The sequence below is a fragment of the Rutilus rutilus genome (assembly GCF_951802725.1).
Source record: "Rutilus rutilus genome assembly, chromosome: 3".
In the NCBI taxonomy this organism is placed as follows: domain Eukaryota; kingdom Metazoa; phylum Chordata; class Actinopteri; order Cypriniformes; family Leuciscidae; genus Rutilus; species Rutilus rutilus.
Genome location: NC_140211.1, coordinates 26,385,013 through 26,398,735, shown reverse-complemented (window position 1 = coordinate 26,398,735; position 13,723 = coordinate 26,385,013). Strand labels below are relative to the sequence as shown.

Sequence of the window (13,723 nt, the reverse complement as noted above, 5' to 3'; positions counted from 1 at the left end):
TACATAAACAAGCACATTAAGTAATTTTGAATGGAATTAAGTCCAGTTTGGTTAAAGTTGCACATTTAGTGCGTATGAAAACGAGTGAAGAAATATTTTGTGTGTGTGCAGGCAGTGGGTGAAGTCTGAAGAGATCTCTGGCCTAACGCTATGGTTTACTAAACGAGACCTTGAAAAGCAGGTTAGTATTTTCCTGTGGGCTGTAACTTCTGGGATGTATGTGTTAGACAGACAAACAGTTATTTATTTATGTATTTATTTAGACTGGGGGATTTTTCTTGTTTCATACACCATGTGTTGTCCAGTGGCGTAGCGGATGGGCACGCAGGGCATGCTTTGCGGGGGGGGCCCGCGAAAACCCCTGTGCCAGGTTGTGCCGATAGACGATGATCAGCTGATAGACGCAATGTGCTGATGCGCGGATAGACGATGATCGTCTATCGTCAGTAGATGATCAGCATCAGCTATCGGCCTTATCAAGTGGATTTGACATTTCCAATTAATGTAGGCCTAATAAATTATTATTATTATTATTATTACTTTAAATTAATAGGCTATTAGCGACAATTCAATTTCCCTGCAATGGTTTTATGGCGCATCTCCCCATACCGACGAGCGAGGAAAATATAAGATTAGTTAGATTAGCTTACTCCTCATTTCAAAAACAACTTGTTTAAAATGAAATGAAGTTTTATGTAACAAAGTTCGGGAGGAGCATGTTCAGGTAATCATCCAATCAGCACAAGAAATAGCCAGTATAAATAAAGCCTTCCCTTACCTCCTGTCTCATGACTAATTTCTCAGCATCCCGCCACCACCCCATCACCTCACATTCGGCTGGGTCTGCTCATAGATACCTATGATCTATACATTTATAGGGGGGAGTACTCTAGGGCTCGGAGCCCTCCCCCCGGACAGCAAGCCAAATACGCATTTTAATATTACATCAGATTTCATTAACATGTGAACTCGTGAAATACTTATTTTCTAATTTTTGCGCTACGCCACTGTTGTCTACATGTAAAAAAAAAAGAAGAAATTAAATAAACTAATGTTAAATTGCGTGTATGTGGTTCTCTCAGTACAGGACTATAGAGATGCCAAGCTTTAAATATTACATTGGTTGTGCCACCTTCATCTTTATCTGCATCTTCATCATCCAGATGTTTGTTACCAAAGAGTAAGTGGCATGAACACAAGCGAACCCCATATGCAGACTCAATTTAACACTTTGGTGCTGAACGTGTGTCTTCATGTGCTACAATCATTTGCCCTGAGAGTAGATATAACTATCTTTCTTTGTCTCTCTCTCTCTGTTAGGCGTAAAAAGCTGGGGCTGATGTTTGCGGTATTGGGGTGTTTTCTGCTTTTGATTCTGTGCATCTGTTTTGCGGGTCATATACAGGTTAGACCACCAATGCCTTCGTTTGCCTCAGCACACACATTCAGTTGGCCTGATGGTTTCTGGGGTATTTTTATGGGTTTGTAGATGCTGGAGCATGCAGTGCCTCCCTTGCTGTGTACAATGCTGTAATGTGGAGAATGTCATATGCTGTGTCCATTGTTGGCACTGACTTGTGTAAAATATCTAAAAACAGTTGCTACAATGTTGCAAACTGAAATACTCCCAGTGTCCTCTCTGCCCCATTCAAATACACTGTTGCTTTTTCCATCACACTCTGGCTTCAGTAACCTTGAGCTTTTGCTCAGGTCAAATCCAGCTTTCTTTCTCTCTGAACAGCTGTTTTTCCCTTCTTTTTCTTGCTCAGAGGACATTTCCAGAGAAGTTGAAGTCATGCACGTGGCTCTCGGCTCTTTCAGAAGCAGTGGTTAAGAGACCTTTTCTGCGCCTCCCATTGGCAACTGTGGCCACCGCAGTCATAGTCATCATCGCCATTTTCAAATTGGTAATGCTCAGCCTTTCTGTCACTGCAATAAAGGTCACACACACACACACACACACATTATTTAGTTAAGTGTCTCATGCTGTGTAACACACTAAAAAACACACAACAGACATTATTCTTTTTTTATGCTCAGGTCCTCAGACAATATTGTTGATAAGTGTGTTCACTGAAGCAATACAAAAAGAGTTCCATCTGTTAACATTTTACCCCATCAAAATGTCTTTCACTCCACAGTATTTTGAAAAACAGAGTGAGCGACAAAATAACAGCTACATTACTGAATCTGACAAAGAGGACCTTCCGTATTTGCCTGTGAGTATCAAGCACGTTTATTTTAATATCTAAATGGAGACATGGCCTAAACTTCTGTTATTTTTGTATACAGCTAATTATAAATACAACAAACTAACCCAAACCCACATCATAACCCCAAAAAATTATTTACATTATTATTTATTACATGATATAATTTACTCATTTATCATCTTTATAAATGAGTACGTGTCATAGCCCTGATGTTAGATTATGAGAGTATTATAACTGCTGTCTTGTTGCCAAAGAAACAATAGAAAAATGATTTATTTTTGTTTCTGTATGGTTTGTCTTTCCAGTACTCAGTATATAATTGTATATTGGCGTTGATCGCCTGTGGCGTGTTTTTGAGGGTGAGTTTGGAGCTGAAGGTGGCCTTCCTCTTCATCGTCTCAACTATGTCCTACGTCATCATCTTCTACTCCCAGGCGGATCTCTTCTGCAAGTACAGCATCCTGCTCTACAACAACAGGTACACTCTCACAAATACGTCTTACATTTGTACTCAGTTGATTTTCATATAATTTTCATAAATTTATATTAATTGTATATGCTTATATTACCCCTGTTTTTACATTTAGATTAGCGTTGCTGTCAACTTAGTTATTCTATTAATATTTGAGTACTGTTGCTTGTTATCATTAGCAAATCTCAAAATAAATATCCACTTGTTTCATACTGGACATTTAAAACAATAGATTTTTTGTGTTTTAATTTGCATTTGTTTGGACAAAATAGTATAGAATTTTAATATTTGTGCATCTCTGTTAAAATCATGTCTATTTTTTGTCTGTTGTAGTAGTGATCCGATGCCGTGCAAAGTAGTAACTATGACGTGCCCACAACTCATGAGCTGCATCTACATCACACTCTTCCTCTTTACCATGCTGCTCATATCCCGCCAGGTACACACCACACACACACACACACACACACACACACACACACACACACACACACACACACACACACACACACACACACACACACACACACACACACACACACACACACACACACACACACACACACACACACACACACACACACACACACACACACACACCCACCCACCACACACACAGTAATACAGAGCAGAGAAAGTCACACCCACCCTTGCTCCCATCCTCTCTCTTCCCTTCAGAATGAGTACTGTTGTCGTCAAGACTTCCTGTTGAATAACAAGAACCTGGCCGATAAGGAAGAAGTCGAGCTGTGCGAAAACCTGAACCGTCTCCTTTTGGAAAATGTTCTCCCTGCGCACGTGGCCGCTCTCTTCGTGGGCGAGAACAAAAAGAATGAGGTGGGGCTGCTGTCCACTATCTCTTTACTAAACCGGAAATACAAGGTAGGAACCGGCTTCGAGTGAGTGGGGTGAACCTGTATATCATCTGCTTCTGTCTCCCATACAAGACCAGACATATAACAGTGATTCCCAACCAGGGGTACCTGAGCCGGTTCCAGAGGGCACTTGGAAAGATTTCGATTTTGCTTCGTTGAATATTTAAATACAACAACAAAAAATGGATGTCGATACATTAAAATAACTATTTATGAATAATGTTATGGTTTTGCAGATCTTTTTAAGGAAAGAAAACAAAATAATGTGTGTAAAATTAACATTTGTAAGAGCCATTTGTACAGATTGGACTGTGGCAGTACATAAGATTAAAAAGGTTGGGAAACACTGCCATTTACCACACAAGATCATATCATAAAATACCCCACCATACCGTTCCCCAATATCTTTACTGTAGGATTACAATGTAGACTATACAAAGAATACTAGGTCACCCTACACTGTATTTTATGGTAACCTCTCTACCATTTTCTACCACAGTCCATAATTTACCTTTTCATATTTAAGAAAGATTCAAAATTTTAGGTTGGAAAAAATGCCTGAAATATTTACAGATATTTATATTTTTTTATTCCTCCCTGATCTGCATTCTTTCAAGAAATGTTAGTATAAATTTACAATTATCTAGTACTGCAATGATTGGTTCATTTTTCGTATTTTCACTGTTTAAATTTGTCCCTGCTTGTCCAAGCTGCAGGTCAGTAAGATTTTTTAATGTAAAAAAAAAAAAAGTCTCTACTGCTCACCAAGGCTGAATTTATTTGAAATATGGTAAACCAGTTATATTGCTATATTATTGCACATTAAAATAACTGTTTTCTATTTTAACATATTTTGAAAAAGTAATTTATTCCTGTGATGGCAAAGCTGAATTTTCAGCATCATTACGCCAGTCTTCAGTGTCACATGATCCTTCAGAAATCATTCTAATATGCTGATTTGCTGCTCTAGAAAAATTTCTTGTCAGTATCAATGTTGAAAAAAGTTGTGATACAAAACCATGATACAATTCTAAAAGAACAGCATTTATTTGAAATAGAATTTTTTTTGTAACAGTGAAGAGTCTTTACTGTCACCTTTGACCATGTGTCCGTGCTAAATAAACATTAATTTAAAAGTATATATATATATAACTTTCTTATGTATAACTTTTTTGGGTTTCTTACTTTTTAATATGAAGATTTTTCATTTGTGAAACAATTCATCAAATGTCTCAATACATTTAGTCTTGTTCCTCCCTTGATTTTATTTATCCCCTGAGTTTATTTGGTGGACATTTTCTTCATGTTACTCAAAACGCTCACGTCATGTGTTGTACCAGTCGTACCTCATGCCCTCTGTGAGTCTGTGAATATCCTTTCATAAAATGTGTTGTTGTTGTTTCTGTTGTGCCATGTGAATAATGATTACACTGAATCATTGAACTCTTGCTGCTTGTGTCTTTCCGATCCTCTTCTCCAGGACCTGTACTATAAGTCATATGACTGCGTATGTGTGATGTTTGCCTCGGTGCCGGACTTCAAAGAGTTCTACACTGAGTGTGACATCAATAAAGAAGGACTGGAGTGTTTGAGGCTCCTCAATGAGATCATCGCCGACTTTGACGAGGTCAGAGTGATGTCACGTCTCATGTCTCGCAGCATATGCGATGGTCCTGCTTTTCTTCTCTTATCATTCCCTGAATGGATACAATGAATCATTGTATATGAATAGTGTTTCTCTGACAACATCTGAAGAGCTTCTAAGGGCGTCACCCAAGCTATCATTTGAGTTTGATTTGATGAAATGAGGCAGCCATTGTTGTACACTCATATCTGTTCAGCTGCTTATTTCTGTGAGCTGCAAACAAAGCCCTGGCTTGACTGACTTCATGTTTAGGATCTAAATACAGGTCCATGCTTGGCTTACTTCACTTATTACTAGTGTTTAGTTTCAGCGCGGTATGGCTGCTGTCCCGCTTCTTTCAGTTCTTATTATCCTCTCTTTCTCTCTCTCTCTCTCTCTCTGCCATTTATCATAAGATAACATCTTGGCATGAATTTCTACTGCTCGGAAACATTGACATCCACTCTGCCCTTCCCTCTTCTCCTTACCTGCAGTTGCTGTCGAAGCCCAAGTTCAGTGGTGTGGAGAAGATTAAAACCATCGGCAGCACGTACATGGCTGCTGCAGGACTGAGTGGACCTCCAGAGCAGAGCAGTCAGGTACTTACTGCACGACGTTAAGTAATCTAGAAAAATGTAGTCAAGGCAAATTTAAACCATGACTCTCACAAATGCATTCATAAAATTAATAAATGTCAGTGTGTTAAATTCTCAACTGCCTTTACCTCTCATGTATCTTGTATTTTTAATTAATAAGAAAAGAGAGAGAGATGGATGCTCATACTAATTGTAGCCCACTGTTACCAGTTTGTTTTATGTTAATTTATCAGCTTTTGCTGTCATACTTTTGATGTTTTAGTAGCTATTATCTTACATATTTGCCTCTAAATGGAATGCAGGCATTTTAAATGTGCCACATGTCACTATGCACCAATCAGTAATGGTGGCATTGGCATATCCTGAGGCTTTGCTTTAGGATTACTAAAAAATACATTTTATGAAAATGATTTGCAAAACATTGTGAATTCAATTTAGATAACTCTGATTAACCCACACATTAAATGTAATTTGAAGTCTGTCCATAAAGGGGGCTCGATCCCGAAGCTTAGCTCAAGCCCCCAACCCTACTTCATTTAGTCTGTACTCAACAACTAATGGATAGCAACAAGTCCCCGTCCTGCATTTTTTCTTTCCGATAATCCGTTTCACCCAAATGTGAAATTTTAGTTGCAAGGGTAGTGTGTAATCACAATATGGAATAAAAGATCTGTCTCTACTTTTGTGATATTGCGACTTGAAATTAGTGTTTTACACGCCTCTTGTTTGGAATGTAAACAGGGTGTTAAACTAATTCTTAACTTACAGTTAATTGGTGGATTATTAAAGCCTAGAAATCTAGACGCACCCTAGCAGCAGCAAATGTAATTTGCAGCCAGTGTCGTCAAGCAACTCTCCGTTGGCTTGCGAGCTGGAAAAAACAAACTCTAGTCAGGCCAATCATATCGTGTATAGAGTCGGTGGGCGGGCTTAACATGATGACGACAGAGTTGCGACGGTTCCGCGTGAATTCCCTGCTACTTGAAAACAAAGAAGATGGGTCTTTCGAATCAGCTTTGGCCGCGACTCTGGAAGACTTGGAGTTAAGCTTTTTTTTGAGAAAAGAACAAAGAACGGCACTGAAGTCATTCTTAAAAAAGGAAGATATGTTCGAAGTTTTGCCGACCGGATACGGCAAAAGTTTAATCTATCAACTAGCTCCACTGGTGGGAAAACGTTTTGGTTGGTTGTAGCGCTATCCTATAGAGACAGAGCGCATTTAGGCCACGCCCACACCGGGGGGGGAAACAATCCAACCGTCTCCATTGACTTTGCATTGCGAGAGGCTGCCTCCTTGTCATTTCTTGCTTCTAACAAAAGACAGAAAAATGCCTAAAAGCTGCTGTGTGACAAGGTGTACAGCAAACAAGCTAAAAAACCCAGAAATAAGTTTTTATTAGCTCTCGACCCCAAAAAACGAGTGTTTAGGACATAAAAGTGGATACAGGCAGTTGAGACAGAGAGTCACGTGTCTCATTACTCTGAGAACTAACGTACGCCCGCTGGAGGAGACCGTAATTGGCAACACAGGATAGTTTATCTTACAGAAATATAATATATAAAACTGACATTTGGATATTTGACTCACCAGTGACCAAATGTTTAACTTACTGCACACGTAGTGTATTTTAGTGCATACTGAGTGTCAGGATCCCACAATTTACCCATTCATTCCAGCCTGTATCCACTTTTATGTCCTCAAACGCTCGTTTTTTGGAGTCGACAGCTTATGAAAACTTATTTCTGGGTTTCTTAGCTTGTTTGCTGTACACCTTGTCACACAGCAGCTTTTAGGCATTTTTCTGTCTTTTGTTAGAAACAAGAAATGACAAGAAGGCAGCCTCTCGCAATGCAAAGTCAATGGAGACGGTTGGATTGTTTTCCCCCCCCGGTGGGCGTGGTCTTCAGATTATGACGCGTTGCGCTCTGTCTCTATTGCGTGCAGAGGGAATTTGAAAGACAACCGTTTATTGAGCCCTGCCAATGCTGTGTTCCCAGACCCAACATCTTGATGTGATTCTGGCTTGTCAGGCTAGGATTATTACGGTTCATTATTAATAATAAAAGGTTCAATTAGTTGTATTTCTATATTAATAAACATGCAACATCAGGGTTGCTGTTATGACTGGTTCATAGCAACAAGTCGTTTGCAGCATATTTAAATCTCAAAATTTCATTCAGGAGGAAAAACAGTGAATTTCAAAAGCTTGATAGAAACATCTACCACAATTTAACACAAAATGGATGGTTTTGTTATGGCATCATAAGTCTACGCCGCTGCATGACTTAAGATAGAGGTTCTGAGGCCCCTAAGCCCCAACATTGCATTTTACCTGGAATTGCACAACATTAATATTGAAGAGAATTAAGTGAGATTTAAAAACTGGATTTATTTTTCTTTGCATAACAGCAGACAATTTTTTTTTTTTTTTTTTACAATTTGGCTATTGCTCATTTCAGTTATAAGTAAACCTTCTTGAATTTATCTGAGGTCTTGATTTTGTCAAGTCAAGTCACCATTTATATAGCGCTTTTTACAATACAGATTGTTTCAAAGCAGCTTTACAGTGATAATAGGAAATGAATGCAATAAAGATTGTTTTGGCTTTACAGCAGCTCTAGAAGAAAATCAGTCCACCTTAAGTAAGTTTTTAATTGATTCATTTAACTTAGGTGCCGCTTACAGAAAACTTTTAATGTGTTCTAGCTGTTCATTTACATGACAACGGCGTTTTGGTGGCCTGAGAACGCGAACTTTGAAGTAGGTGTCAAAGTGCACGTTTTTGAAAACGAGTTTTGAAAGTGATAACATTATTATCTCTGTGAAAACTGTGCCGGCATACACAATTACTTGTCTGGCATGCATAATACAGCGTTGAGTGAAATACCAATGAAAATATGCTTCCCCTTTCAAAGAGCTTACAAAAGAAGCAGACACGTTACACGTTGCATACACACCTTATAATCACCACTGCCGTTAGGGTTGGGTATTGTTTGAATTTGAGCAATTCCTTATATGGAGAATCCAATAAGGAAAGACGGATATATATACTTTTGCAAAACCTTTTGTTACAGCTGAATACCATGAACATAAATCAGCAGGCTAAAGAACACTTACATGAGGAACTTTTGCCTATTTGGTTTTAACAGAAATACTGCAGTAAAAACAACTAGAATTACTAATATTTATTTTAAACATTATTAAAGACAAATTAAATGCTCAGTAATAAAATAAGAACAAATAAAAAAATTAGCAATAGCACCAAAATGAATACAACTGAACCAAGAAATCAAATATAATCAAATGTAAAATAACACAGCTCTTTTTATAACTAAAATAAAGATTATTAAAGTTATTTATTCAAGATCAGTGAGTTTCCTAGGATATTTGGACATCATTGTGTGTGTATTTGTCCGTTCAAGAGCAAAAAGATGCGAAAGAGAACTCAATTGAATTCATAATTGCGCACTATGTTGTCAAAAGGCCAGACAAGTAATTTGTTGAGGTAAATTTGTTAAGAAGGACTACACATCTGCGCACATATAGGTTCAAACACGCATACCTATAGACTAAACACGTGATGCGCATGTGCACGCGTTTTCTCGGGTTTGCGTTTTTGAGGTTTGCGCCTTGGAATCTATTTCAGGGTTTGCGTTCTCGAGCCACCAGGCACTGTTGAGTTGAGCGTTTTCTGTTAGAACGGTGTTGTGTTAGCGGCCCCAAAGTTAATAACTGGTGATCTTAGCAACGGAAGTGAATCAATCAAAACTGACTTTAGCTGGACATTAACTTTATTCTAGAGCTGCTGTAAAGCCAAAACAATCTCTGTTACTTTAATTTCCTATTATCACTGTAAAGCTGCTTTGAAACAATCTATATTGTTAAAAGCGCTATATAAATGAAGGTGACTTGACTATATGAGAGGCGAGTGCATCTTCTTGTGCTTAAATAATTTAAAATCACAATAAAATGTGCACACAGGAATTGATTAGTGGAATAGAAATGTACATTTTGCAACAAGCATCCGATACCTGACCTTAAGTATCTGACTCCAGAATTGGAATTCGATTCCCAACCCTAGCTGATGATGCGGGCTGGGTCTTCCACCTCATCCGATGTTTCATTAGGATTTTTCAGCGATTTTTTTTTTTTTTTTAAAGCTTTGGCAAACTTTCTGTATTGGATTTATTCTCTTTTGTTTTCTTTCTTTTTTGAGTGCCACTTGGATGTGTGCTTCCTGGTTGCTTCTTTCTACTTATCTGGACCAGCTTCTTGCATCTTCTCGCTGGAACATGGCAGCGTAGTGGTGCGTTCACAATAGCAGCGATGCCGTCCACTGGCACAGCTTTTTTACGGCGAGGAACTTACATGTCGGGTTTGTTCAGACCGTGCGAAGTCAACGGTCTGGTTCTGAAGAAGAAAGATTCAGTGGAATTGGCGTTCAGTACCGCTTTATAAAGGCAGGGCACCAACCACTTTTCGTGCACTTGAACGCTGTTCAGCAGTTCTTCTTCTTCTGATCTCCCGCGAGATTTGCATGTGAAGTGAACATCATTGAAAAGTTAACATGCTGAAAGTATTTATGAATTTTAATAATACATATGTGCTTTAAGATTTCAATTCACCTTGACTATATTGTTATGGAAAATGAAAAGAGTCTTTTCAAGACCCTCCAGCATTTGTGACTGAGGTGCACTTGATGAATAAGGTGATAAAAATTGGAGGCTGCACATTTTTAAACCAAATAAAAGAAGTTGCTTTCGGCTATGCAAGTCATTTTATTCTCCGACCCCTGCTCACCCTGCATTTATAAAAGTGTCCTTCAAGCTTACATCATTTATGTATCTCTGAGCTCTGTTGTGTGTGCTCTCAGGACCGTGAGAGGCAGAATGCACAGATAGGAAACATGGTGGAGTTCGCAATCGCTCTGATCGGCAAGCTGGACGGCATCAACAGACACTCCTTCAACACATTCAGGCTTCGCGTTGGTAAGTCTGACTACAAAACCCTCAATTCTACATCACTGTTAATTACTCAGTTATTGCTTGGAGGACACTTTATCTCCAGGTATTTCATTTTAGCCTTTACAACTCTGACTTTTGAATTAAGGGTTAAAAATGAAACCAATATATACAGGATGTAGCTGAAAATCTCATTGAAAAACAAAGGCAGCTCATAAGAGAGAACTCAGGCATCTTCAGCAGCTCAGGGATAACAGATGCGCTCAGGGAACTGGCATGAAATGCTTCATAAACGCTCCATTTAAGAGTCCGAGAACATATCACCCATCTGTGGCTGAGGTTTGATCAAACTATAACAACAGACACAAATCCCTTCTAAAAGACTTTATTATAAAAAGGAAAACAACATTCCAGCTGTCACTTTAGGATGAAACTCACTGTATTGCTGGATCTGTTTTTATGCAATCAAGTACTCTGCACTCAGTCAAATTATATTGAGCTTCAAATACAGTTTTGCTGTCACTAAGCAACGACAGTCCAGGGCTACACAAATGCTATGATTTAATTAAATAAATAGATGCGCTGCGTGTTTTAGAGTGAAGCGTGACGGTGTGTTATCCATTATCCAGTGTTTTCAGCATCTCAGAGTGGCTTGGATCACAGTAAATGCTGCTCCACACGAGCTCATTGCTACGTGTTCATGTGTTTGGGTCACTTATAACAAGCAATTGTGAACGCAACGTGCTAACCATGTTCACATCTTTGAAATGAAGAAATATTATTGTAATTTAACAGTTGTACTAATTATTATTGCACAGCTTATATCATATTTTTCTTAAACTATTTTATTTTACAGTGAAATGTTACAATAATACTTGATATTTTTATTTAGTAATAATTGTGATCAAATTAATAATAATAATAATTATTATTATTTTATAATCGTATTGTATACTCTCAAACTCTGGACACATTTTGTAACCAAGCACAGCAAACCTTTTTTTTTTTTTTATCGCATTTTAAATCACATTTAGATTCCCCCCAAACCCCAAAATCATGCACCATTAGTACAGTGACAGTACATGACTGCTGGTTTAGCATGAATTCAAATGCAGATGTCATGTTTCGAGAGTTTTTTTTTCATTGATCTGCGTGCGTTTGTGCAGGTATAAACCACGGCCCAGTGATTGCTGGGGTGATTGGAGCCAGGAAACCACAGTATGATATCTGGGGAAACACTGTGAATGTGGCCAGTCGGATGGAAAGCACTGGAGAGCTGGGAAAAATACAGGTAGGAACTGAATTACTCTTACAGTACTTCAGTACGTCTCTAGATCCGCTATGATGATAATTCTCTTCTCATGTCTAGATTTTCAAAATAGCTTAGTGATTTGCTGAAATGAAGATTTCAGTTTTTCTATGACATCTGTTTGTGTTGCAGGTGACAGAGGAGACGTCAGATGTCCTGCAGAAGCTGGGCTACTTATGTGAGTGTCGTGGCCTGATCAATGTGAAGGGCAAAGGAGAGCTCAAAACCTTCTTTGTGTGCACAGATTCCAGCAAACAGCAGGGCATCGGTCTGAGCTGAGACTGACAGCGACACACACACACACACACGCACATACACACGCACACACACAGACTCTGGACCTATATGTGATCTCTCTGTTTTTTTTCAAGAATGTTTTATTGCTACTGGATTTGTTTCTTTAGAGCATGTCTAAAGAACTCCACATTTTTTCTGAATTTGAAATGTTAAGAGTTTGTTTTGGCAGCATTTGGAGACCTGAAACTCTCAGATATGCAGCGACTTATACATAAACAGATCTCGCACTAACACAAGCTGAACTGTGCGATCCTCTTATGGGACACAGACCACAGACAGTGGGGAACTGAGTTCGCTGAAGGAAATATTAGTTCTCAGTATTGCTCTCAGACTTTCTGGGTCCTGCTGTCATAGTGGCCTTGATCCTGTTGGATTTAGACTGATTTAGGATGACTGAGCTTGTCGGCAGAGGGAACACCTGACCCACACAAACTCATTATCACAGATAAACAGATGTGAAAATATCTAGAATTTCTTCAGTCATTTGAAATAATGTGTCCTTTATGAGCAACTTTTCTGTCAACTTTTGGACCAACAAAATAGTGGTATTCTTGCTTGAATCTACATACTGTGGATGCTTTTTTTGTGTTTTCTAAAAAAAAAAAAAAAAAACTGCCAAGTGTTTTGAATGCCAAATTTTGACATTCAGTGTTGATTTGTTGTTGCCTTTGAGTTGAGATTGTGGATTTTGGAGATGGGCCTTCCTTAGCTTCATAATATCCTAGAGATTCAACTATTAAAGAATGTTTACATATACCAGGGGAATAAATGTAAATGAATGAAAATTAAAGATCTTACAGTGAAAATGTACTTTCATCGATTTCCCATCGTCTTTCTCAGATCTTGATCAAATAAGCTGTGGCTTCTCATCTGAAGTTGTATATTCACGAATGGATGTACTCGTGCATCTTAGCTCACATCGCAGTAAATTGATTTGCTCAAATGGTCTCGGTTTCTGTTCCATGAGAATGCTTAGTGAAAGTGGGAAGTATTTATGTCTAATGAAGCCATAAGCATAAACATTCAATTTAGATTGCAATTCCTATGCGCCTCTCTGGGTTTTCAGCACTCATTGAGTTAGTGGGACTGAATCTACATGGTTTGAGATTATGTGCTGCCTTTCTGTACCAGTGTTTGTGAGAATAAATCATTTTACACTTAATATGCTTCCTGTGTAGCATTTTGCCAAATTGTTGAGAGAAATCTCCTGTACCCACAGGTCATAGGTCACACAGGACATGGGGCTCCATTCTGCAGAGTGAGACTGCATATTTCTAATAGCAGATTCATTTATAACAGATACATGATGTGTTGCCTTACCACAGTAGCAAATCTCAAGAGAGCATTAAGAAACATGAACCAACATTATTTCCCA

General features: G+C 38.5%; 1 protein-coding gene across 2 annotated transcripts in view; it reads left to right on the top strand.

Moving 5' to 3' along the window:
• The window catches only part of adcy7 (adenylate cyclase 7), a 57,401-nt gene extending 43,891 nt beyond the window's left edge, over positions 1–13,510 (top strand). Inside the window, exons 14-26 of one of the 2 annotated variants that reach the window (XM_084403991.1) lie at positions 112–181; positions 1,083–1,180; positions 1,321–1,405; positions 1,770–1,907; positions 2,142–2,219; positions 2,519–2,691; positions 3,022–3,124; positions 3,364–3,522; positions 5,041–5,187; positions 5,679–5,783; positions 10,655–10,769; positions 11,909–12,033; positions 12,184–13,510. In XM_084403991.1, coding sequence (XP_084260117.1) covers positions 112–181; positions 1,083–1,180; positions 1,321–1,405; positions 1,770–1,907; positions 2,142–2,219; positions 2,519–2,691; positions 3,022–3,124; positions 3,364–3,522; positions 5,041–5,187; positions 5,679–5,783; positions 10,655–10,769; positions 11,909–12,033; positions 12,184–12,330 — 1,543 coding nt within the window. In that variant the 3' untranslated portion in view covers positions 12,331–13,510. Of the gene's footprint in view, positions 1–111; positions 182–1,082; positions 1,181–1,320; positions 1,406–1,769; positions 1,908–2,141; positions 2,220–2,518; positions 2,692–3,018; positions 3,125–3,363; positions 3,523–5,040; positions 5,188–5,678; positions 5,784–10,654; positions 10,770–11,908; positions 12,034–12,183 lie in introns of both variants that reach the window. The other variant, XM_084403990.1, reaches the window with a different exon arrangement.
• Positions 13,511–13,723: the final 213 nt, after the last annotated feature.